At 38.9% G+C, this 27,176-nt stretch overlaps 1 protein-coding gene across 1 annotated transcript in view; it reads right to left on the reverse strand.

Moving 5' to 3' along the window:
• ABA3 (molybdenum cofactor sulfurase (LOS5) (ABA3)) overlaps nucleotides 1-27,176 on the reverse strand; it is a 90,446-nt gene that overhangs the window by 18,628 nt on the left and 44,642 nt on the right. The window contains exons 20-21 of the mRNA XM_089136021.1: nucleotides 23,678-23,742; nucleotides 4,616-4,764 (exon numbers count right to left, since the gene is read on the reverse strand). Of these exons, the coding sequence (XP_088992147.1) occupies nucleotides 4,616-4,764; nucleotides 23,678-23,742 (214 nt within the window). The remainder of the gene's footprint in view (nucleotides 1-4,615; nucleotides 4,765-23,677; nucleotides 23,743-27,176) is intronic.

Below are 27,176 nucleotides of genomic sequence, written 5' to 3' on the forward strand. Positions count from 1 at the left end.
AAGATGGGAAAGAACCTCCAAAGCCAGGGAGAAGAGAAAGGGAGAGAGGGGACAGCCTTGCCGGATACGAACACTCGAGGGAAAAAATCCCGTCGGTGAGCCATTAGTAATGATAGAAAAGAAAGGGGTGGAGATGCAAATCTCGATCCAGTGGATAAAAGAAGGGGGGAATCTCATGGCTAACAGAATGTCACTAATAAAATCCCAGCGAATAGAGTCAAAAGCTTTGTGGAGATCAACTTTGAGGAGAGCTGCAGGGGAGTGGGATGCTCTGTCAAACCCCCTGACAATCTCAGCACAAAGAAGGATATTGTCCACGATGCTACGACCGGAAATGAAAGCGGACTGGTTCGAGCTAACCAGGTTAGGCATAATCTTTTTGAGCCGATTCGCTAGGATTTTAGAGATGAACTTGTATAAGAGATTACAGAGGGAGATGGGGCGAAAATCAGAAAGGGAGGAGGCGCCTGCCTTTTTGGGGATGAGACAAAGAAAAGTTTGGTTGACAGAAGAGAGCTGAGAGGGATTGAGGAAGAAACTACGGATAGCCATAATAAGATCATCCTCAATGAGGTTCTAAGCACTGGAGTAAAACCCCACTAAAACCATCAGGGCCAAGGGCACGATTTGGTTTGTCAGAACGAATGGCCTGAAGAATTTCATCATGGGATGGAATGGAGAAGAGAGAGGGGAGAGCTTGATGGCTAACAAATTTGTTAAGTAAACCAGGGGGAAGAGAGGGGCGCGGAGGGAGAGAAGAGCGAGGAGGAGAAAGGAGATTGGAGAAGAAGGAGACAACCTCAGCTTTGATCTCCGGAGGGTCAAGAATCCAAGATCCATTGCTAGAGAGGAGAGCTGGGATAGAATTATAGTTATTTCTCGCTTTAAGGGAACGGTGGAAGAAAGCCGAATTGGAGTCTCCGAGATGGAGCCATTTAATCCTAGCCTTTTGGCGGAGAAAGTTCTCTTCAATAGAGCCAAAGAGGAAAGTTCAGAAGAGAGAAGTCTCTCACTATCCGCAAGCGAAGGATTGAGAGGGTTAGTTTGGAGATTGGCCTAGATTTGCAAAAGATGAGAGCGGCAATTAGAAACCCTAGAGGGGATGTTTCCAAACGTGGAGAGGTTCCAACGATGGAGAGCATCCTTGGTATTCCTAAGCCGACGGGCAAAGCTAATGAGGGGAAGGGAGTGGCAATGAACGGGCTTCTCCCAAGCTTCCTTGACCGTGTCGAGGAAAGACGGGTTGGAGGTCCACATATCAAAGAATTTGAATGGTTTGGGGCCAAAGGAAGAGAGGGAGAAGATATGGACTAGGCAGAGAGAATGATTTGAGAGGCCCGCAGGGGAGAAGGAAGCGTGGGAATCAGGGAAGGAGAAGAGCCATTGATGGTTGACAAGGAAGCGGTCGAGCTTCGAAGCAATCCTATCTATACCAATCCTATGATTATGCCAAGAAAGAGAGTGGCCCGACCATCGGAGATCAGTGATACAAGAATCATCAAGACAAGAATTGAAATCCTCAACCGCTAAAGGGTTAGGCCGGCGACCACCCACTCGATCATGAGAGTTACGAACAATGTTAAAATCCCCCCCGCCACACCCCAAGAGTGATTTATGAGAGCGGAGGAAAGAGAATGAATGGAATCCCATAGAGGGGCACGCTCAGCAGCCCGATTGAACCCGCAGACAATGGTGAGGAAGAGGTTGGAATTGGAATTAGGATGGGACAAGGAGAGATGCATGAATTGGGGAGAAGAGTCGATGAGGGTTATATTGAGAGAGGAGGGGTTCCAGAGAATCCAAATTCTACCATTGGAACAATGGGAATAATTGGAAAAGAAGGACCAGGAAGGGGCTAAGAAACTGGCAATCTGATGGGAGTTCTCAACTTGGACATGAGTCTCAAGAAGGGCACAAAAATTTGCTTTAGAATCCAAGAGAAATTTCTTGACTTCACTCTGCTTAGCAATATTATTTAAACCTCTAACATTCCACACAACACAATCAGACATAATAACATAAAAGGGGTCAAGAAGCAAATTGATGGGGCAAACAGGACATAGTCTCACATAAGAGGGGGTTCCCATGGGTAGTAATTTCAGATGTATTAGGGCCAATGGAGGGTGCAGGGGAGGGGGAAGAAGGTTCATTTGGCAAGATTGAGGGTTGGTTGGCTGTAGGCAAGTTTAAAGTTTCGGGGCTAGTGTTTTTAGAGTTGGAATCGACTGAGGACAAAGGCTGAAAAAGCCCATTAGAAGAATTGGGCTTGACTTTGGGAGGCAAAGACCGTTTGGACCTAGGTCTACGGTTCGGAGGCCCAAAAGAAGGGGTTAAAGTGTAAATGGGCTTCAGCCCATCGAGAGGGAGGTTTGATAATGTGGGAAATATGGGGATGGGCCGAAAGACGGTGGGGAGTAGTTGATAGGATTGGAGCAGCTCCCATCTGTATAATGGAGGAGATATTTGATGTGGGCCCCAGTGGAGAGAAGGAGAGGGTAAAAGCGATTTAGAAGGAGAGATAGGGATTAGGTCATTCAACGCCTTTGGGATGCAAGTAGCTCTGGGCGAAACTTCTTTCATGGTCAGGGTGTTACAGTTATCATCAATTGGGAAAACCAATGACTGAACATCAACGGAGCAAGAAACAGGTACCTCAGTATATCGATCTGGGGCTCTATCAATGGCTGCAGCTTCATCAGGAGGAGCAGGAATCTCAGGCGCTTCAAAGTCCTCATCCGCAGAGTAACTATCAGGTATAGCATTCGATTTTGATTGGTCTTCGTCTGAGGGGATGGCAGCTTTCGAGGCAGTGGCCAGCGCAGCAGTAAGGCTTCAGCTTTATTTCTTCTTCTTCTTCTTCGGTAAGTACTGGTTGCCGGAGTTGTGTCCGACAGCCGACGGCAGAGTTACAGCGGCGGTGGAAGTGGTGACTGAAGCAGGAACCGAAACCAACTCAAGAGCGTCTATAGAATTCATTTTTAGAAGGGCTTTAGTGGAGAGTCTTGAATCATCAGATGGCAGAGAGTGAACAGGAACGGTGGTCTTCGCATGTGGATGAGTTGCAAAGGAACATTCATTAGAGGCGTGACCGAAAGTGGAATAAAGATCGCAACGAGAAGGGATCCAGTCGAAACGATGAGTTGGCAATATTTGAGGCCAAGGTCATCAACAATGGTGACATTCAACGGCAGATCTTTTGCAGCAGAAAATTCAACGCAGATTCTCGCGTATGAGAGATGAGTGCAGTTCAGCGTTTTCACATTAGTGTGCAGTGGCTTTCCAAGTGCAGAACCTATTCTACTCAGACAATCAGAGTTCCACAGGGGAAGAGAGCTGAAGTCGACCCTGCAGAGTGCGAGCGAAGGAATCCAGGGTTTAAGGAATAAGGGTGATTTTCCTACAAACCATGGGGAGCCTTCGAGAGCACGAGAGCGGCAGTCAGGGGAATCGATTGTGAATAAGAAAATGCTAGAATCAATTCGTCGGATGTCCAGCATTCCTTGGGGTTTCCATTGTTTGGTGAGTGAAGCTTTCAGAATGGCGAATGGGGGAGGGGGGCCAAGAAACTGGCCAATGAAAGCAGAGGACCATCTTTGGATACTTGCAGCGGTGGAGGCGGAGGGGCAATGAGCAACCAGACAAGGGTCATTTGAGGTGGAGGGAATGAAAGAAAGGTCAAGGTCATGGAGGAAGGATTGTGTAGGTTGGAGAATAGAGAGTTCCAAGGCTTGGGAGGGGCAGAGGGGGAAAGGTGGGCAGGGGAGGAGGGGAGGGGGGAAGGGGGAGCCATAATGGGGTCACCGGAGGAAATAGAGGCGGCCATGAACACAGAGGGGGACACCGGAGTTACATCAGTGTCGAAGGGGGTCTGTCTCTCATTGTATTTATAGTGTTTATTATGCTTGAAATAGCTACTATGCAAAAATCCAAATCAATTTGAGTGCATTTGAGGCTCGAAATTGAGTTTTCAAGAATCAGGAAAAAAGTATCCAGTTTCGGTCGAAATTTCGATTGAAATTTTTACCTTGGTTTCCATCACCTACAAGCTATGTGTATCTAATTAGGTCATATGGCCCTTGAGACCAAGGGCCAAAAACACAAAAAGAAAATGCATGAACTCGGACAAGATCTCAGTATCTCGTAAAGACAGTCTGGTTTTTTGGTTGGGCTAAAATCAAGCTAGTGATGAGACCTCAAACTATGCATTGGAGGATAAGATCATCCTCATTATGTCCAAATAGTCGTATGAAACTTATAGGCAAATTGATTTGGACCTATTCTCCTGGGTTACCAAAAGATAGGGAATACAAAAACAACACATAATAAGTCTTCTAGTACCTTACCAAGACTTTTTTCACATAATTCTTGTCAAAGGTATTAATATTTCAGAATAAAAAATTGAAACTCAATGACTTGAAATGTAAGCAATCTACTCGCAAAGGTGTACTGCTCCACATTATAATGTTATGCAAGCACAATATGGAAGGAAGTAATGTGCAAGGTTAACAAGATTCGACACACAGGTAAAGTGATTCACAGGAACATATAGTTGAGTTTAGTTGTCAATGAGTAGCATACAACTATAATCTGTCACACTAGTTCATAAAAGTTGCACCTTTGGGTTTGTAGATCTACTTCTTTCACATCCTGTGAGGGATCTGACTCCGTTTTTATCTGTAGTTTCATATCGCAATGTGGTGACTCTACAACCAATATGCCCTGGGTGAGATCGATAAAGGTACTAATAAGACACATTTCAGGAGCCTGCAGAACCAGATTCAAATAAATAAGACATTTTTAATGATGAAGAGTTAGGCATTGTCCATTAAAAGAAAAATGTTATAATGCATGCTAATATGAATGCAAGCAAAAAAACCCAGAAACTAAAATAGTGGTCCAATGTAAAATGATATCAGATCCATACTAGCCTCAACTAATGGTCAAGAAAATTTATCATAGGAAACGGTTCACTGCAAAACTACCCTCTGTTCTTTATATAACAAGAGAAGTGCAGGAGATGGGAGTGCCACCCTAGTCTACTTTAAGACAAGTGCCACTTTATCACACATGCAGTAAACTTGATAATTTCTTGTCTTCCAATAGAGGGAGATTGTCTATAATGATTGTTGTTAAGCTGGATGATAAAGGGAGTTGAGAAAATCATTTTCTATTTATTTGGGAGTTGACTCAATAGTGATGGTAATTCATATTGATGCTATATTGCAACATCTGAAACGTTTCACACATCCTAATGGTAAAATATATGCTAACATACAAACTATATTTTGTCATACAAAGTGATGGTATGTTGATGAACGTGTGTGGGACTGCAGACTAACCAGGGACCAGTTTAATTTTGGCTCAGGCAAGTCAGTTTTATGGTTCAGCATGAACAAGTGATGTCAGAACAAGTTTATTGAATTTTAAATCTTGGACAGCATCTTTATATGGACTGAGCAGCTTCGATAAGCCAACTATGTTGGCAGTTAAGATGGATAATCAATTAGCTCAGCAGAATGTCTTACATCATATTCAAGTTTCTCCCTGGTTTCTTAAACCTAAATAGATGTGGGGTAAATTTGGTGAACTGAAAATTTGGATTTCTTTCTTGTATTTCAATTCCATAAATTACTAGTCAAAAATGGTTTTGTTTTTCTAGAATTACCCACTGATTCTAAAAGTGTATATAAAGCTGCTGGTGCAAAAGAGAAGTGTGATCGTGGAAGGAGAAAGAAGACAACAAAAAAGTGGGGTGTAATCCAGAAAGTTTTAAGTTCGCTGGATCGAACTATGCAACCCTATATGCAAATATGACCTATACTCTCAGAGTATTTCAACCAGTGTATCTGAAATAAAAAGACGCAGAACACAAGGCCTACAGGGCTCCTGCATACTTACATCATACCAACCGAGACTTATGGCCAAGCCCGCTCTAGAAGTTGCACTGCGAAACAAGGATGCTTTCTGCATTTCCTTTTGGGCCAAGGAATGCATTTCTGTTTACTCTCAACCGGATTTCAACTCTTTTTGAGTTCTAAATGCTTGGATGCAAACTAGAATGGTATGCAAGGTCAAGTGAAAATTTCAAATTTTCGAGGAGTAACCCAACCAAATTAATGGTCTTTGTCTCTTTAGGCCAAGAGAGGCTTACATCAACAGACTCATCTGGCACCTCTGCAACCTCGCCGGCACAACGGGACTTACACTCACTGCCCTTCACGGCTCTCCTGAGGCCTTTACCCAGTCCTTGACTGTCATAGCCTGTTCCTCTGGCTTTATCAGATAGGGTCCTTTAACTCTACTCATTCTTTGAAATTCAAACAGACTTCCAGACCGTCAGGCACCTCACCGACTATTTCACGGGGTTGTAAACAGCCATCTGAACTTCTGAGTGATTCTCAGGATTATTTAACATCAGCTTTCGTAACAGTTTTTCACCAATTCTAGACAAATACTGGAGTTGGGTCTCTTTCAACCTGTACTCATCGAGCATACATCTAGTTTCGGTTATCCACTGAAACTACTCATCTGGGATTATTGATGCAGGTGATCTTACATGAATGCAGTGGTGGTCGTCACCAAGAACAGAGGCACTACTGTAGGCATGTTCCACGGTTATCCACCTCGAATATGCATGCAAATGACATGAAATACATAATTACTCCACTACTACAAGCCCATATCTTAAAAGAAATAAAGAAAAGAACTTACAGAAGAACACGCAGTCTTCCTACGCTTGGATCTTCTTAAGACGAGTGCAATGTTGGAATAATGTACTTCATAAACATTCACTATCTATTACAAGCTTACAACAGTACTATTAAACATACTTCTCTCAAACTTCTCCTTCTACTTTACTCCAACATTGAAGTTCTTTATATAGACATCGGACTTCAAAGTTTATAAAACATAACTTAATAAAAGATAGAACGGAATTCAAAAACTATTAAACATAGTTTGACAAAAGATAAAAAGAATCTTCTTTTACTGTTTACATAGTGCTTGATGACGTCAGCATTGCGTCAGTAGCATCTTTGCATAGTAACAGCATCTTTTGTGGCGTCAGCATGACGTCAGCAGCTGTGTAGGCAGTATTTTCAAACAATTATTGTTCCTACTTCGAAATCTTCATTTGTGAGGCTAATGACTTCAGCAATAGTCTCATTGTATCTCAGGGGTTCTTCGTCCATCATCTCCATGATTTTGGACCTGCATCTTCTTTTAGCCTTTGTAGTAACTTTCCCATCATGCTTCTTTTCATATCTTTTCAGAAAACAAGCAGCTTTCTTTTTCTTAAATCTCCGTCCAAGTATCAGTCCATATCTGTTTACCCATCTTAGAATCGGACGATCTCCAAATTCGGCAATGATTATTCTTCTGTATCTTCTGTTGTGTTCACTTCTTCTGGAAGGCCTTCTAAGAGCCATCTGATCTTGTGGAGCTGGATGAACTGGGTCCACCATCTTCCGCTGATAGTAGCCTTTTAACCTGCACCAACATTTCATCAATGGATCTGACATATTGCTGGATGGGAGGCTCTAGAGCTTCTACAATCTGTTTATCTGTAGTGAGATTATCTTTGGGAACTTCATTTGTCTTTTTCTTGTGTTTATTGACAAATGAGGTCATAATCTCTGACTCATTCATGCCTAAGAGGTCTTTGGCACGAAGTAAATGAGCTATTAACTCTGTCTTTTCACTATCAAGCTTGCGGTTTGCAAGCCTTAAGCTGTTAACTTCTTCAACAAGACGGAGCGAGCCTGTCCTGTATATCTCACACTGTTCTGTTAAATCTTTCATTTCCATCTTTGTGATGGAACACCTTCATCACATGCCATGAGTGCGCCTTTTAAAATCTTTTTGGTCAACTTTCTCAATCTTGGGATCTTTGTAGAAGTTGATACCAAGGGTTTTCCTGGCATCCTTCAGAGCTTCAGAAAGATCAACATAACCTTTGTATAGAGGCTTGTCAAAGTTTCTGATACAAACAGAGACATCTGACCATTGTGTGTAAATTCCGGGAAGCTTTCCCTTAAACACAACGTAATATCTGTAGCTGGATTTTGACTTGGAGTAAGCCATATTCATCTGATAATTTAAGCAATTCATGATCGAATCGAAGTAGTCACGTTTGCTCTTATCTCATTGGTTCTTGGACACTCGATGGTGAGAAATCTAAAGATTATCTAAAATTGTTCTATCTTCTTCTTCAACTTCAAGTAAAACCTTGAATTGAAATCTTTCAGCTATGGTGTAGAGATATCTTTGCCCATACATAATCTTCTTTGGTACATGCTTCTTTTTCAAGATAGCACTTCCCATCTGAGGAACTTTATCTTTGCTGCTCCGGGTATTAACCACAGAAGCTATAATCTCTTCGATAGAAGTATCTTTTGACCGGGAACCATCGTATCTTCGAAATCTTTGGGGGAGTCAGCCATATCTATTTCCTGCAAATTATTTTCCAAATAAGGATCTGAATAATCTATATGCAAGGAAATTATCTTTTCCATTAATATGTTCAAAGGTTATATTAAAACCCTTGTTTATAATGGTATCTCTAAAAATCAACCATCTTCTTTGGGAAATCTTTTTCTCATTTAAATTTTTATAGAATCTGACTATGGCTTGACAGTCAGTTCTAACAAGTATCTTTTTGTTTTGAAGGAAAAGTTCAAAGGCTTCTAAACCTTTGATAACATACTCTACTTCAAAATCTATTGCTGCTAGATTTTTATTCTGGTGTAAGCCAGAAGCATATCTGCAGACTTCTTCGCTGGATTTAGGCGAATACTCATTTGGTCTTATTTTGAGTATTGCTCCCCATCCTTCTTGTGAACCATCTGTTTCAACAATATGGTAATAACTATCTTTGGGATATCTTACAGGTTCAACCTTAGAGACCAATTGTTTTATTCTTTGAACTAGCTTAATGTCTTGTTGGTTAAATCTTTTGTCAGCCTTAGGGGAAGTCTTGGCATAAAGAGGGCCTAAGATTTTCCCTAAATCTTTTATGAAATTCCTGGCTTGGTTGACCAAACCAACAAAGGATTTAATCTGTGTAGGTCCTTCAAGGATATCTGGGAATTCCAAAATTTTTCTTGAAATGTGATCTTGTAATGAGATCAAATCTTTTCCTAAGACAAGTCCTAAGAAATTAATCTGTTCTTTGGCTATCTCTAATTTCTTTTTGGAAATGACTAAACCATGCTTAGCAAATAGCTTAAAAGCAATGAGTAAATGCTCAACATGCTCTTTTTCATTTCTACTGAAAATTAGGATATCATCTATATAAACTGCAATAAAATCTCTATATTCTAGGAATATCTGGTCCATCCCGCGTTGGAACACAAAGGGGCATTCTTTAATCCAAAGGGCATTACATTCCATTCGTAATGTCCTCTGCTTGTTGTGAAAGCAGTCCATGGAATAGAATCTTTATGGACCTTTATCTGGTGAAATCCAGACTTGAGGTCAAACTTACTAAATATCTTTGCTTTGTCAATTAGTGTGATAAGGAAATCTCTACTGGGGATGTTATATGCGTCATCCTCAGTATTATCATTTAATCTTTTGTAGTTTATCACCATTCTACTTTTTCCTCTCTTCTTTTCTGATTCTTTGACTACTATAAAAGCAGCTGATCTGTGGGGACTATTTGAATCCCGTATTAATCTAAGTTCTTTGAGCTCTTTAAGATGCATATCAAACTCTTCGTCATCTTTGGGATTATACTTCGGGTTTCCTGTAATAATCCTCATATCTTGGTTTTTTATCTTCAGCTCAATTATTGGCTTATCTATATGCCAAAATTCTAGGGGATTCTTATCTTGTATGATCTTTGACTTTTCTAACTTTTCCAAGACTTTCCGTATAGTGAGGTCATGGAAGTTATGTTCAAATCTTCTAAAATCTAAATAATCCTGTTCTATCTCATAACAAGAACTAAACTCATATTCTTCTTCTAATAATTCTTGTTCTATTCTGAACTCAAAGTTGTCATCTTCTTCAATATCTAAAGCAATTTTGCAAGATCCTGGAATTTTGCATTTGCAATATGGGGTGTAAGGGTAAGGGTAAGGGTGGTTATTATTCCTATCCTTATCCACCACGGTTCGCTTGCTACTCTGATGATCTGAATAAGGAAGAGTTGGGATCATAATACTCTGCCTATTAATCTGAACATAGTGCTTATTGATTTGTAAAGCACCATTAAAACTTAAGATAAAGTTAAGTCCAATGAGTAAATTATCCCATGGGGTGGGTCTTGGACATACTTTACCCATCTGAAACCACTGACTTTGTCCACAATTAGTTTTAAAACTAATTAGAGGATTTTTCAGCATCTTATCTATGGTGTGGGGTATTCCATCTATTCCTCTACTAATAGTAGGGGGTATGTCTATTAAAAACTTTGGGTCATTGAACCATTTGGGGTTCATTGTACTAATTGTATAACCCGTATCTATAATTCCAATTAAAGAAACGATCTTATCGCCAACTTTGACTTGACATTCCACTTCTATGGATTTCAAATCATCTTTTGTTTGGCAAAGGGGAATCTGGATCTCATTTGGGATCTGGGTTGAGGTGCTTGGTTGGTTTGTGGAACCAAAACCTCCTTTTCTTATGATCTCAGGGCCAATACCATAATTTGGGATAATTATGATCTGGGCAATCTTTTCTCCTTCAGAGATAACTATCTCTTTTTCATTATGATTCATCATACAAATCTTTATGGGATCTGTATAATCAGCATCTAATACTCCTCCAAGGATTTGTACGCCTTGTGAAGCATAACAAGATCTATCTTTGATTATCATTCCGAACTTATTACTAATGGTATAAGTAACAAGTGTATCTATGATAGTTAACTTCTGAGGTTATAGGATATAATCATATGGGATAAATATGTCATATCCTAAGCTATATTTTGTGGATTTTCGAGGATGCAAAGCTACCTCTGAAAACCATTTAATATCTGGGTCTGGATCACTATCTATCTTAGCATTGAGAAGTGCCAGTTCATCTTGTAATAATTCTATCTTAGTAGAATCTCTTTTTTCTTGCAATTCTGGGATAGTAATTTTACTTTCCCTTTCTTCAACAAGAATTACTGATTTATCTAGACAAAATGCACATCTTTTGATCAAGGCAATTTCTGCACTGGTATCTTAAATCTAATCCAGGGTATTTTCTACAACCTGAACAAGCTATATGGTATCTTCCACCTTTGTGTTTCCAAAGATGCTTATCTTTCTCGCACTGGGTTTTAACCATTCTAATAAACAAATTTGTAGGGTTAACCAACTGGTTAATCAAATATGGGTATCGTTCAGTATCTTCTTCTTGGGTATCTGGTATTTCTACTAATATAACACTATAAACTGATTCTTGGTCTGACATCTCTTGGTCAACTGCAATCAAGCATTCATTGGTGTTTTGGACCACCATTGCCCTTTTGCTATCTGTATTGATCAACCTTGGACATTCTTTTACCAGATGACTGGTATCTCCACAATTGTAACATGCCAATCTAGTCTTATAATTCCTATTAGGATTATATCTTCTAGCATGTTTCTGAGGATCTAGGAAAGGCTTTCTCCTAGTGGATCTCCTTAAATACCAATTTTTCTTTTCTTGGTAATACCTTTGTCTAGGTTTTTCATAGTAACCTATCTGGGATCTTCTAGGGATCTGTGTATATCTGGGTTTTCTTTTTGGTCTTTTATCTTGGCTTCTTTCACCAAATGCTTGTGTGGTGAAAATATCTTTACAAAATCCAAAATCTGTACTTTGGAATTGTCTCTGAATCTGTATAAAGGTACATTCTTCAACTAGCTTTGTAATAATGTGTGTAATCCTTATACACACGTTATCTCTTGCTGGATTTCCTTCTACAAGGGTCCAACTATCCTTTATCTTTGTTCCAAGAGGTCCTGGTAACTTCTTGAATAACTTATCCATTATTTCCTTAGTAAAAATATTACCACTTATACTCGTATAGTAGTAATACAACTTAAGGAATGGCTTTATATATCTATAACTTTGGAGGCTTAACTGTTCTAGGTTAGTTAGAGCCATAGCTTGAACTTTAGTTTGTGCACTATTGGGATCTTGTCCAGTACACAACATATGGATACAACTTGTAAAATTATAAGGGTTTACCCCTAAATTTACAAGTTCCGTATATTCTTGTGGATATTCTGTTTTGAATCTTTCCCAATTAGCTTTCATGGATTCACCTAAAAAGGTTTCCAAATATCTATACATCTCTTCCGCTGTCCAAGTACGAGTTTCTTTAAAGAATTCGTTAACAACATTCTGCTTCCAAACATCTAAGACATTGTCCCACTTTTGAGGGTCATGGTATCCTAGGTTTAATAATCTGTCTCTTCCTGTGATGGAATCTAATCCTAATCTTACTGGTGATTCTACAGGCATCTCTCTTCCTCGAGGCCTAATTATATCTCCTGGTCCAATCTTTTCAAGGTCATAATCTAGTTTTTCTATCTTTAATCTGGGTCTTGTCTCCAAATCTCATATCTGAATTGGTTGGTCCGTATGGCTGGTTAGGATCATACGGGGCTCCTTGCATATTCATACCTATATGGTTATCTAATTCTTCACCAATATCTTCTAAATCAGAAGGAATCTGATTAGTATCTTCATCTTGTTTATCCATTCTAACTCTTATACTAGCATTGGATGATTCAGGAATTGATTCTGTCTCATCCCTTTCAGTTATCTCATCTTCAAAGGAGTATCTTCTAGTATCGTTTTCAAAGACAATGCCACGTCTTTTGAGAACTTCTTCTGCCATCAATCTCATTCTTTCATCTCCTCTTTTTAAAGCTCTTTCTCTGATTTCAAAGAGTTTCCTGTTTTCTTTGTCCATCAAAATCTACTCAAATTCTGATCTTATGCTAGTACTATCTTCATCCCTTCTATCTGTAGACATTCTCTGTTGGGTTTCTAGATAGTTATGGAATCTAAGCAAGGTGTTACCTTGGGAATCTTGGTATAAGGTATTCTCTGTAGGAGTAATTACCTTGTTATCTTTTTGGTGGATGAGTTGTGTAACATCCCATTCTAATCCTGCCAATTTGATTGGGTCAATCATGGCTGGTTTCTGCAAAGCTATATGTTTTGATGCTATTCCTTGGATAACATCATCTATCTGGACGTTAAACTTAATTGTAGAATTATTGGAGGTTTTTCCCATAAATCCTACACAAACTAAAAGGTTATGTCCAACATAGCTTTCATAACCCTTTGTCATGATCTTTAACCTTATCTGTCGGGCATCTTTAATATCTTTCATAAAATCTGGGGCAATATAGAATAATCCTATATTGTTGTTCATATCTACTTCAATAACTGCTATAATGGATTCTGCAGGGTTTTGCCATCCATCATCTGTCAGGGCTACTGGTACTTTGGTACCTAAATTCTTTCTTGTCAATCCTTTAATGCCAATTACTATGACACCAAGATGTAACAAGTTCATCTTCTTGTTCAATCTTAACTTTCCCAATGTTTCATCTTGATAGAACTTGGATTACTCCAGTTTGTCTTCCAGTGACATTCATGGGTTGTTCTTGGTAAGCTCTTACTAAGCCAGTATCTTTAAGAAAACCATTCCGAGCATACAACTCTTCTGGTTTTAATAAACTTAATCTATTGTTTCTAAAACTTTCTATATTCTAGTCAATATCTATGATTTCTTCTAGTGCAAGACTTTGACTGCTAGAAGGTCTAAATCTTCTGAATATTCTTCCTATGGTAGTCTCGGAACTGTTTTAGCCACTTGATTCATATCCTGATCTTTTTACGTAATTGGATCTTCCAATAAATGGTCTAATACTCATTTTGAGAAATATGGACCAAATCTAAAGGTCTTATCTTGAGAATACTTAATAAAATCTCCTTTAGGTTTCACACTATTCTCAGTAATCTTTAATCTGTCTAAGGATGAATAGAGATTTTCAATTTCATTCTTTGAAACTATACTAATTTTGGATTCTATCTTATCAAGCTTTTCCATGATATCCTTTAGCATTTCTAGTTCAATATTATTTTGAACTATAATGACCGTATCTGGTACACCTGGTGCTATGTATTTGGTTATACCTACGTTTTCTTCTGGTAGATCTCCCCAATACAATTCTTTCAATCTTTCTTTGATTTTCATATAATCTATACTACAAGAGAGACTCATAATCCAAACAACCTTTTGGTTAGGTTCTCAAGATTATCTATCTTAATATCTATTAAGGATGTCTTTTTCCTAAATTCTTCAGCATCTTGCTGCCTTTGAAGGCTCATCTTTTGGGTTTCAGCTTATAATTTTTCTAGACTTGCTAAAGTCTGTTTTTCTATATCTTTGGGTTCTCTTAATCTTAATTGGTAGATTAATTCTCGGATTTCATCTTTAGAGGGAATCTTTGATAAATCTAAGGCAAGGATTATTTTTCTATAATCTTCAACCTTTTGATTTATGTAATCTAGATTTTGGAGAATCTGGGTATTATCTTTTTTCATCTCAAGAGACTGATTTATCTGTCTCAATATCTTATTTTTATCTCCTATAATATCAGCTATTTTATCTATTGATTTTTGGATCTTACTCCAATTATCTTCAAGACTTAAACTCATACGAATAATTAAATCTACGAGAGAGTTAATCATCTCATGGGTGTTATCTGGATCTTCCGTATGCAGACTATGTTTGCATTTTAAAGACTCAAAATAACATCTAACCTCATATCTATTCATAGTAGTAACCATTTGTCCTACTATATCAGGGATCTCAAGATCTAGATAACCTAATTTTTTCAAATCAGTCATCATTGTACCAATTTTCTGTATCTGAAATTTCATTATCATCTCCATATTCTAGAGGATAATAATCAGAATCTTCTTCAGAGAAACTGAAATCTTCATGATCTATTGTATGCTGGAAGCATATCTCATTAACAATTTCTTCAAATACTTTTAAGAAAAGAAATTGCTTAATCATAACAATAATTATGAAAGAAATATAATCAATCATTTCTTCCAAATAATTGTCCTAAACATCTTTCAGGAGTTGGTAAATTATACGTTCTCCCTGCAGCTATATATCTTTGAATAAAAGGTGCTAGATCAAAATCAACATTTTGATAATTATCTAAACATTTTTGAAAAATGATATCTTTTACTTCATCAGGAAGCTGATGCAAATCTGATTCTTTACTGTAAATTATAAATCTTACAAAAGTCTTATAATAATCTTTCATAAAACTTGTCTTGTAAGCCAAATTTTCCATATTGGGCTAATCTATCTATTAATACGAAAAACATCTGATAGATGAAATACATCAAATAAACTGTGGGCTTGGTTCATGTCGTAATTATGTAATGCAAAACTACTACTTACACAGTCACAGAGAAAGTAACTGCTCTGATACCATTATAGTGGGGTGTAATCCAGAAAGTTTTAAGTTCGCTGGATCGAACTATGCAACCCTATATGCAAATATGACCTATACTCTCAGAGTATTTTAACCAGTGTATCTGAAATAAACAGACGCAAAACACAAGGCCTACAGGGCTCCTGCATACTTACATCATACCAACCGAGACTTATGGCCAAGCCCGCTCTGGAAGTTGCACTGCAAAGCAGGGATGCTTTCTGCATTTCCTTTTGGGCCAAGGAATGCATTTCTGTTTACTCTCAACCGGATTTCAACTCTTTTTGAGTTCTAAATGCTTGGATGCAAACTAGAATGGTATGCAAGGTCAAGTGAAAATTTCAAATTTTCGAGGAGTAACCCAACCAAATTAATGGTCTTTGTCTCTTTAGGCCAAGAGAGGCTTACATCAACAGACTCATCTGGCACCTCTGCAACCTCGCCGGCACAACGGGACTTACACTCACTGCCCTTCACGGCTCTGCTGAGGCCTTTACCCAGTCCTTGACTGTCATAACTATCAGCGGAAGATGGTGGACCCAGTTCATCCAGCTCCACAAGATCAGATGGCTCTTAGAAGGCCTTCCAAGAAGAAGTGAACACAACAGAAGATACAAAAGAAGAATCATTGCCGAATTTGGAGATCGTCCGATTCTAAGATGGGTAAACAGATATGGACAGATACTTGGACGGAGATTTAAGAAAAAGAAAGCTGCTTGTTTTTTGAAAAGATATGAAAAGAAGCATGATGAGAAAGTTACTACAAAGGCTAAAAGAAGATGCAGGTCCAAAATCATGGAGATGATGGACGAAGAACCCCTGAGATACAATGAGACTATTGCTGAAGTCATTAGCCTCACAAATGAAGATTTTGAAGTAGGAACAGTAATTGTCTGAAAATACTGCCTACACAACTGCTGACGCCACAAAAGATGCTGTTACTATGCAAAGATGCTACTGACGCAATGCTGACGTCATCAAGCACTATGTAAACAATAAATTGGTACAATGATGACTGATTTGAATATGCATGCAAATGACATGGAGATGATAATGAACTTAAAACATACAGCCATGGTATGCAAAAGCTCTGATACCATAGAGTTAAAGGACCCTATCTGATAAAGCCAAAGGAACAGGCTATGACAGTCAAGGACTGGGTAAAGGCCTCAGCAGAGCCGTGAAGGGCAGTGAGTGTAAGTCCCGTTGTGCCAACGAGGTTGCAGAGGTGCCAGATGAGTCTGTTGATGTAAGCCTCTCTTGGCCTTAAGAGACAAAGACCATTAATTTGGTTAGGTTACTCCTCGAAAATTTGAAATTTTCACTTGACCTTGCATACCATTCTAGTTTGCATCCAAGCATTTATAACTCAAAAAGAGTTGAAATCCGGTTGAGAGTAAACAGAAATGCATTCCTTGGCCCAAAAGGAAATGCAGAAAGCATCCCTGCTTCGCATTGCAACTTCAAGAGTGGGCTTGGCCATAAGTCTCGGTTGGTATGATGTAAGTATGCAGGAGCCCTGTAGGCCTTGTGTTTTGCGTCTGTTTATTTCAGATACACTGGTTAAAATACTTTGAGAGTATAGGTCATATTTGCATATAGGGTTGCATAGTTCGAATCCAACGAACTTAAAACTTAGATTAATACAGGATTCAAATAGTCCCCACAGATCAGCTGCTTTTATAGTAGTCAAAGAATCAGAAAAGAAGAGAGGAAAAAGTAGAATGGTGATAAACTACAAAAGATTAAATGATAATACTTAGGATGATGCATATAACATCCCCAGTAGAGATTTCCTTGTCACACTAATTGACAAAGCAAAGATATTTAGTAAGTTTGACCTCAAGTATGGATTTCACCAGATAAAGGTCCATAAAGATTCTATTCCATGGATCGCTTTCACAACAAAACAGAGGACATTACAAATGGAATGTAATGCCCTTTGGATTAAAGAATGCCCCTTCCGTGTTCCAACGCAGATGGACCAGATATTCCTAGAATATAGAGATTTTATTGCAGTTTATATAGATGATATCCTAATTTTCAGTAGAAATGAAAAAGAGCATGTTGAGCATTTACTCATTGCTTTTAAGCTATTTGCTAAGCATGGTTTAGTCATTTCCAAAAAGAAATTAGAGATAGCCAAAGAACAGATTAATTTCTTAGGACTTATCTTAGGAAAAGATTTGATCTCATTACAAGATCACATTTCAAGAAAAATTTTGGAATTCCCAGATATCCTCGAAGGACCTACACGATTAAATCCTTTGTTGGTTTGGTCAACCAAGCCAGGAATTTCATAAAAGATTTAGGGAAAATCTTAGGCCCTCTTTATGCCAAGACTTCCCCTAAGGCTGACAAAAGATTTAACCAACAAGACATTAAGCTAGTTCAAAGAATAAAAAAATTGGTCTCTAAGGTTGAACCTGTAAGATATCCCAAAGATAGTTATTACCATATTGTTGAAACAGATGGTTCACAAGAAGGATGGGGAGCAATACTCAAAATAAGACCAAATGAGTATTCGCCTAAATCAAATAAGAAGTCTCTAGATATGCTTATGGCTTACACCAGAATAAAAATCTAGCAGCAATAGATTTTGAAGTAGAGTCTCTTATCAAAGGTTTAGAAGCCTTTGAACTTTTCCTTCAAAACAAAAAGATACTTGTTAGAACCGATCATTAAGCCATAGTCAGATTCTATAAAAATTTAAATGAGAAAAAGATTTCCCAAAGAAGATGGTTGATTTTTAGAGATACCATTATAAACAAGGGTTTTAATATAACCTTTGAACATATTAATGGAAAAGATAATTTCCTTGCATATGGATTATCCAGATCCTTATTTGGAAAATAATTTGCAGGAAATAGATATGGCTGACTCTCACCCCAAAGATTCTCAAGATACGACTGGTTCCCAATCAAAAGATACTTCTATCGAAGAGATTATAGCTTCGTGGTTAATACCCGAGCAGCAAAAAGATAAAGTTCCTCGGATGGGAAGTGCTATCTTGAAAAAGAAGCATGTACCAAAGAAGATTATGTATGGGCAGAGATATCTCTACACCATAGATGAAAGATTTCAATTAAAGGTTTTACTTGAAGTTGAAGAAGAAGATAAAACAATTTTAGATAATCTTTAGATTTCTCACCATCAGAGTGTCCAAGAACCAGAAGATAAGAGCAAACGTGACTACTTCACTTGATTCGATCATGAATTGCTTAAATTATCGATGAATATGGCTTACTCCAAGTCAAAATCCAGCTACAGATATTACGTTGTGTTTAAGGGAAAGCTTCTCGGAATTTACACACAATGGTCAGATGTCTCTGTTTGTATCAGAAATTTTGACAAGCCTCTATACAAAGGTTATGTTGATCTTTCTGAAGCTCTGAAGGATGCCAGGAAAACCCTTGGTATCAACTTCTACAAAGATCCTAAGATTGAGAAAGTTGACCAAAAAGATTTTAAAGGCGCACTCATGGCATGTGATGGAAGGTGTTCCATCACAAAGATGGAAATGAAAGATTTAACGGAACAAAGTGTGAGATATACAGATGTGCTCGCTCCGTCTTGTTAAAGAAGTTAACAGCTTAAGGCTTGCAAACCGCAAGCTTGATAGTGAAAAGACAGAGTTAATAGGTCATTTACTTCGTGCCAAAGACCTCTTAGGCATGAATGAGTCAGAGATTATGACCTCATTTGTCAATAAACACAAGAAAAAGACAAATGAAGTTCCCAAAGATAATCTCACTACGGATAAACAGATTGTAGAAGCTTCTAGAGCCTCCCATCCAAGCAATATGTCGATCCATTGATGAAATGTTGGTGCAAGTTAAAAGGCTACTATCAGCGGAAGATGATGGACCCAGTTCATCCAAACTCCACAAGATCGATGGCTCTTTGAAGGCCTTCCGAAGAAGTGAACACAACAGAAGATACGAAGAATAATCATTGCCGAATTTGGAGATCGTCCGATTCTAAGATGGGTAAACGAGATATGGACGATACTTGGACGGAGATTTAAGAAAAAGAAAGCTGCTTGTTTTCTGAAAAGATATGAAAAGAAGCATGATGAGAAAGTTACTACAAAGGCTAAAAGAAGATGCAGGTCCAAAATCATGGAGATGATGGACGAAGAACCCTTGAGATACAATGAGACTATTACTGAAGTCATTAGCCTCACAAATGAAGATTTCGAAGTAGGAACAATAATTGTTTGAAAATATCGCCTACACAAATGCGCTTGACGTCATGCCGACGCCACAAAAGATGTTTCATTACTATGCAAAGATGCTACTGACGCAATGCTGACGTCATTAAGCACTATGTAAACAGTAAAAGAATATTCCTTTTATCTTTTGTCAAACTATGTTTAATAGTTTTTGAATTCCGTTCTATCTTTTATTAAGTTATGTTTTATAAACTTTGAAGTCCGATGTCTATATAAAGAACTTCAATGTTGGAGTAAAATAGAAGGAGAAGTTTGAGAGAAGTATGTTTAATAGTACTGTTGTAAGCTTGTAATAGATAGTGAATGTTTATGAAGTACATTATTCCAACATTGCACTCGTCTTAAGAAGATCCAAGCGTAGGAAGACTGCGTGTTCTTCTGTAAGTTCTTTTCTTTATTTCTTTTAAGATATGGGCTTGTAGTTGTAGAGTAATTATGTATTTCATGTCATTTGCATGCATATTCGAGGTGGATAACCGTGGAACATGCCTACAATAGTGCCTCTGTTCTTGGTGACGACCACCACTGCATTCATGTAAGATCACCTGCATCAATAATCCTAGATGAGTAGTTTCAGTGGATAACCGAAACTAGATGTATGCTCGATGAGTACAAGTTGAAAGAGACCCAACTCCAGCGCTGTCTAGAATTGGTGAAAAACTGTTACGAAAGCTGATGTTAAATAATCCTGAGAATCACTCAGAAGTTCAGATGGCTGTTTACAACCCCGTGAAATAGTCGGTGAGGTGCTGACGACAGTCTGAAAGTCTGTTTGAATTTCAAAGAATGAGTAGAGTTAAAGGACCCTATCTGATAAAGCCAGAGGAACAGGCTATGACAGTCAAGGACTGGAAAAAGGCCTCAGCAGAGCTGTGAAGGGCAATGAGTGTAAGTCCCGTTGTGCCGGCGAGGTTGCAGAGGTGCCAGATGAGTCTGTTGATGTAAGCCTCTCTTAGCCTAAAGAGACAAAGACCATTAATTTTGTTGGGTTACTCCTCGAAAATTTGAAATTTTCACTTGACCTTGCATACCATTTTAGTTTGCATCCAAGCATTTAGAACTCAAAAAGAGTTGAAATCCGGTTGAGAGTAAACAGAAATGCATTCTTTGGCCCAAAAGGAAATGCAAAAAGCATCCCTGTTTCGCAGTGCAACTTCTAGAGCGGGCTTGGCCGTAAGTCTCGGTTGGTATGATGTAAGTATGCAGGAGCCCTGTAGGCCTTGTGTTCTGCGTTTATTTATTTCAGATACACTGGTTAAAATACTCTGAGAGTATAGGTCATATTTGCATATAGGGTTGCATAGTTCGATCCAGCGAACTTAAAACTTTCTGGATTACACCCCACTATAATGGTATCAGAGCACAACATATGGATACAACTTGTAAAATTATAAGGGTTTACCACTAAATTTACAAGTTCCGTATATTCTTGTGGATATTCTGTTTTGAATCTTTCCCAATTAGCTTTCATGGATTCACCTAAAAAGGTTTCCAAATATCTATACATCTCTTCCGCTGTCCAAGTACGAGTTTCTTTAAAGAATTTGTTAACAACATTCTGCTTCCAAACATCTAAGACACTGTCCCACTTTTGAGGGTCATGGTATTCTTAGTTTAATAATCTGTCTCTTCCTGTGATGGAATCTAATCCTAATCTTACTGGTGATTCTACAGGCATCTCTCTTCCTCGAGGCCTGATTATATCTCCTGGTCCAATCTTTTCAAGGTCATAATTTAGTTTTTCTATCTTTAATCTGGGCATGCAGAAAGCATCTCTGCTTCGCAGTGCAACTTCAAGAGCGGGCTTGGCCATAAGTCTCGGTTGGTATGATGTAAGTATGCAGGAGAGAGAGAGAGAGAGAGAGAGAGAGAGAGAGAGAGAGAGAGAGAGAGAGAGAGAGAGAGAGAGAGAGGGGCTCTTTGGAATGGAGCTTTCAAATGTGAAAGCCTCTATTTTCTCCCCAATACGGGATAGCTCAAAGCTGATGGTTGGTTAAACAGGAACAGAAAAAGGAAACACGGCAGACCATTCTCAACATTCACCAGAAAGGTCCCAATAGAAGTAAAAGGAAACTAGAACAAAAATCCTAGTATGAAAATAATTGTAACTAGCCATCCTTCTTCAACGCCCAAGTAATGTCACATCAAATTTCCTACATTCAAGCATCTAATAGACATGTACAAGGAGGAAGTGGATGCGCTCTTTTGTGATGGCTTTCAACAGACATAGAGCTCAAAAAGGACAGAAAAAAGTGGGAGAGAAAAGGATTGGAGAGTTAATGTTCAAAAGGGAGACAGAAGAAAGAGAAAGCGAGAAAGCGAGAGGAAAATGAGAATAGAAAAGAAAAAGGGTAATTCGGAATCAGGACTTAAGAGGATCAGAAGAAAAAAGAGCTCCCTATTATTGAAGAACAGCTTGTGCGATGCTAGAATGATCCTTGAACATGCAGAATTTTCAGCAATCTTGAAGATTCCTGGATGGAGATTGAATGGGACGACTTAGGGAATCCGGGGGGGGGGGGGGAAGGTAGTAGGAATCATAGAGAGAGAAAGAGAGGGTAGTAGTCACACTAACTCACATAGCAATGATGCTCAAAAAACTTCTATCAAGTAAATTGTCAGCTCAACTCAGCAATTACATCAATATAAATAGCCATACTGGCTGACATAAGACAGAGATAGAAGTACAGCTAAAATATAAACTAGAGTTACTATTTGTGGTTGCTGTTTACATGAACAGTAACTTAATGCTTTCCTATTGAAATTTTACAACTTGAAATAAAACAGTCTGTAGCTAATTAAAATTCAAAGTAACCTAAACCTAAACCCACGATTTTAGTTGCAGGTGTAGGGGGGTCACCTAAACATGACATACACCTGGTGCTAGAGCAGGAAGTAACCCCTACACCTGAGGCTGCTTTTAGGCAGCCAAACTGTATCACCTTCCTTGCACACTAGCCAATATGGGCACCACCATATGATTTGTACGATGGTGGATTAGTGGGTACTGGTGCTACCACATCACAGTTCAGTGACCCATATCCTAGGATGGGTTGCCTTCAATATGTTGATGATGTGACATGCATGCATGTGGTGTCAGATTATGTTCAGTTCTTCATGAACTCTATGAAGTATGATTGGACACGTCACAATCAGAGTGCAATGCACATCAAATTCGACAAACTTACAGTGGAATTGAGCAAGGCCAGCATAGGAGCTTCTATTACTCTATACTCTTCAGAACTTACAGTGGATTGAGAATTTCCTATGAATCAAAGTTGTCATGTAACTCTTATTCTTGCACAGTTACACATGAGTTGTATTTGACATTTGATTACTAATGCCATCCTTGCATATGTTTTAGTTATGTTTTATGCATATTTTAAGGTAGGATTAATGTTTACCCCATTATCAATGAATTTGTTTATTATTTATGTCAAATAATACTTCTCGCATGTTTAGATATGTCAAATACATTCAGTTTCGATGAATTCAACCAAGCATGAAGCAAATCCAAAAGAACATTGTAGGTTGTTTTCTAGTCAAACTAACCATGGATATGTGTTTATAGGCCTTGAAATAGGCCGTTAAAGAACCTGGAACAAACTACAGAAACCTAGCAGAATTTGTTCCAGGTTTTAGTGAGATATCAGCCAAAATTGAGAGGAAATGAGATTTAACATTGGCCATAGTGCAGTTTCGCACCAGGAGGGGGAAGGTTACAGACTGTCACAAAAGAGTGGGCTTTTTAATGAGTTTCTAGTCCATGGTTGGGTTGTGAAAGGCGCCTGCAGGAATCTACATTCTTGTACCATGCAGTTCCTTTTCCCTATTCTAACTTGTAATTTGGTTTTCCTCAAACAGATGGGTATGGTCACCTCAAGTCCTCAAGTAAGCACAGAGTGCATAAGTAAGAGAAAATTTCAAATGAGTGAGTTCTTGCATAGACAATAAAAGTGAATTAAATTTAATATAAACCAATGCCAACCTTCTTCTGAGTAAGAATTTCACCATCTGGGCTTTTGAGAAGCCACTCTCTATCATGTTGCAAGCCTGCCAATGATCCAACAAAAGAATAAATTACTCAAACTAATAAAGAAAAATTGAACTTTCAATACCTTGGAAAAAAGCCAAATAACAAATCCACAAGAAGTCAAAGAGAATTCACTTAATTCTAAGCACCTTTAAAAATCTACAACATCAAATTAGCATCATTCAAGTCTATTTCAACTAGATCTTCAAACAAAGGTAAGATTTTTCCCCAAATTTTAATTTTCTCAAATAGCACGTTCTACAATCGAAGTGAGTGTAGTGTAAATATATGTTGATCTACTAGCTTTGATCTACACTTTCATGGAAACAAATTTAATTTTCTATTATATACTATTGTGAACTTATGACTTATGGATTATGATTTTTTTTTTTTGGATGAATAAAAAATATATTAACCAACAAGGAGAAACAAAAGGGGGAGAGAGAGAAGGGGGGGGGATCCAACCTTCAAGGGAGAGGCTGAAAAGAAAAGTTAAGACCCCAGGTAATAACAATAAGCTTGTTCCTTGGGGTGTCCATAATCAAAGGATGGGGGATAGACTGTAGCCTAGAAGAAACATCAAAATAGATGGCTTTCCAAATCAAGTCAATAGAGCGAGATTTGGAAGTCCATCTCCTGAGGTTGCGCTCCCACCACAGATGGTGAATGGATGCACTAAAGACCATCTTGCCAACCCGATCACAAATGGACGACCCGAAATAGAGTCTGAAAATCCAATGCCAATCCTTGAGTGAAACCGAAGGAGCATCTAGAATAGGGCGAAATGGAAGCTAAGGCTTTTCCCCAAAGGAGGCAAGAAAAGGGGCAGGTGAAGAAAAGGTGCTCAAGGTCCTCTGAACCACTCGAACAAAGAATACAATTGGAGTTAACCGGTATACGACGGCTAGAAGGAAAGCTTTGGGTAGGAAGGCCAAGGTTGAGGGCTCTCCAGAAGGTAAGGAAATGGTGAGGGATGTGACCTTTAAACCAAACCAAAGAGGTCCAAGGGGCAGGGGGCGGAGGGGGTTCCAGGATGAGGAAATGGAGAATGTTTTAGATGGAGAAAGGGTCCAGATAGTAAGGTCATGGGGGTTGTTAGAGAACGGGGGCAGGGAAGTCGAAACTTGAGCGAGACAAGGGTGGGGGACAAGGGACCAAGAACCACCAGCGATGAACATGGAAACGGGGGTTGATCTAGGGATACATGACTTATAAACTGTACAACGACATAGGAGATTGAAAGAATACCCATTGGATGCCAAGGGTCATGCTAGAAGGAAGTGGAGGTACTAGAAGAAATTTGGATGGAGATAGAGGCATAGTTGTCACGGCGACGAGGCGATGCAAAGCGGTTTAGGCTAATTGAGGCGATGAGTCGACGAGGCGCCCTCCGAGGCGCTTTTGAGGCGGTTGAGGCGTTTTAAGTGAAATTTTTAGTGTACATCTCATTCACTCTAAATCTATCATATCTTATATAATAAAAAAACTAATATCAGACTACCTCAAGTCATCCAACATACTACAAACCACACATAATAGGTCCTAAATAAAAAGTCGCAAGAAGAAAGGAAGAGAAGAAGTTGCTTGTCACTGGCCACTGCTTGCCGGAGTGTCGCTGCGGGAATGGAAGAGAAGAAGAGAGAAAGAGATTAGGGATTAGAGTGAGATTGAGAGTGTGAGACTTGAGTTAAGAACTTATTCTCTTTCAATTTTGTTTGTTTTTATTTTAACATTTGATCACATGTAACGTCATTATACATATGCATATAGGTTCAAACAATAGATCCTTTACAATCGGAATCTAATAAGCATTTCAATATATGCCTTCGATTAGGCATCTCTCGTGATTTAAAAAAGAAAGAAAAAAAGCGGACGCCTTATTGCCTAAAAATAAGGCGACGCCAATTTGAGGCGCTCCGAAGGAGCCCAGACGCCGAGGCGACGATTAAGCGACGCCTAGGCGACGCCTTGACAACTATGGATAGAGGAGAGAGCAAGAGGTCTGAGGGTGAGGAGCTTTCTCCAAACCCAGGAAGGGTTGGGGGGGAGTCAGGACAATCCAGATGGTGTTAGATTTAAGGAGATAGGAATAGACCCAATTAATCCAAATAGAATCGTGTTTTGAGGCTATCATCCATATTACCTTTAGGAGAAAGGCCAAATTGACATCCTAGATTCGACGGATACCAGGACCGCCCTCAGATTTGGGCTAGCAGATAACCGACCAACTAATGGGGTGGAGGAAGAGGGAGGATTCATGGTCTTTCCAGAGAAAGGCACAGAAGAGGGACTCCATAGCACAAATGGTGGCTTTGGGAATGGAACCAGTAGAGGTAGGAAGATTGGAGGACTGATCGGATGAGCAACACTCTTCCAGCAAAGGAGAGAATTTTTCCTTTCCAAAGTTGAAGCTTTTTCCGGATATGGTCGAGCATGGAAGTGCAATGGTGGTTAGTAAGCCTACCAAGGGATAAGGGGAGGCCTAAGTAAACCACTGGAAAAGAACCAAGGTTAAAGCCAGTGAGGGATTGAAGAGAGGAACGAATTGACTTAGAGACCCCAGTAAGGAAAAGGGAGGATTTGTCAAGATTAACACGAAGAGCCAAGACGGATTCGAAGAGAGAGAGAGAGAGAGGAGAGGAGAGGATTGAAGATATGGGAGGTGAAATTAGCTTTGGAAAAGATCATAAGGTCATCTGCAAAGGTTAGATGGGTGAGCTTAAGGGATTTGCACTTAGGGATAGGGGAGATGAGAAGTTGATCAGCTTTGAATTGGAGAATATAAGAGAGGACCTCAAGCCCAAGAGAGAATAAGAAGGGAGAGAGGACCTCTAGACCCGAGAGAGATTCGAAGAGAGAGAGAGAGAAAGGAGAGGATTGAAGAGATGGAGGTGAAATTAGCTTTGGAGAAGATCATAAGGTCATCTGCAAAGGCTAGATGGGTGAGCTTAAGGGAATTGCACTTGGGGATAGGGAAGATGAGAAGCTAGATCGGTTTTGGATTGCACTTGCTAGTTACTAAAACTTCTAATGGTTGCAAAATTTTGAAGACATTTAACTTCTTTGATATAGTTGATACTTGATACACTAGGTTTTCATTTATATGCATTAAATGTTATATATTACATGTTGTTTAATTTTGCGTTCCCCAATCCTATAGTATTTCGGTTTCACATAGGGCCGACTTAGAAGACATACTTAGGATTATTTACTCAAAAATCCAAGGCCTCTAATGTGTTCAAAAGGCCTTAAATAGGTTACATACCAAGTTTTAGCCCAACCGAGACCCTAAAACCCACCAAGATGGACCACAAAGTTGATGCCAAAAAATCATACATCTTGACTGAGATCTTGCTCGAGAGCGAGATCTTCTACCATGAACATTAGGAAGAGTCATCATTATGATAGATTATGTGTGTATAAATGTGAATGCATCTTCTAATGAGAAACCTAC

The sequence above is a fragment of the Hakea prostrata genome, chromosome 9 (genome assembly GCF_041222555.1).
Source record: "Hakea prostrata isolate BN-2017 chromosome 9, UWA_Hpros_2, whole genome shotgun sequence".
NCBI classification, from domain to species: domain Eukaryota; kingdom Viridiplantae; phylum Streptophyta; class Magnoliopsida; order Proteales; family Proteaceae; genus Hakea; species Hakea prostrata.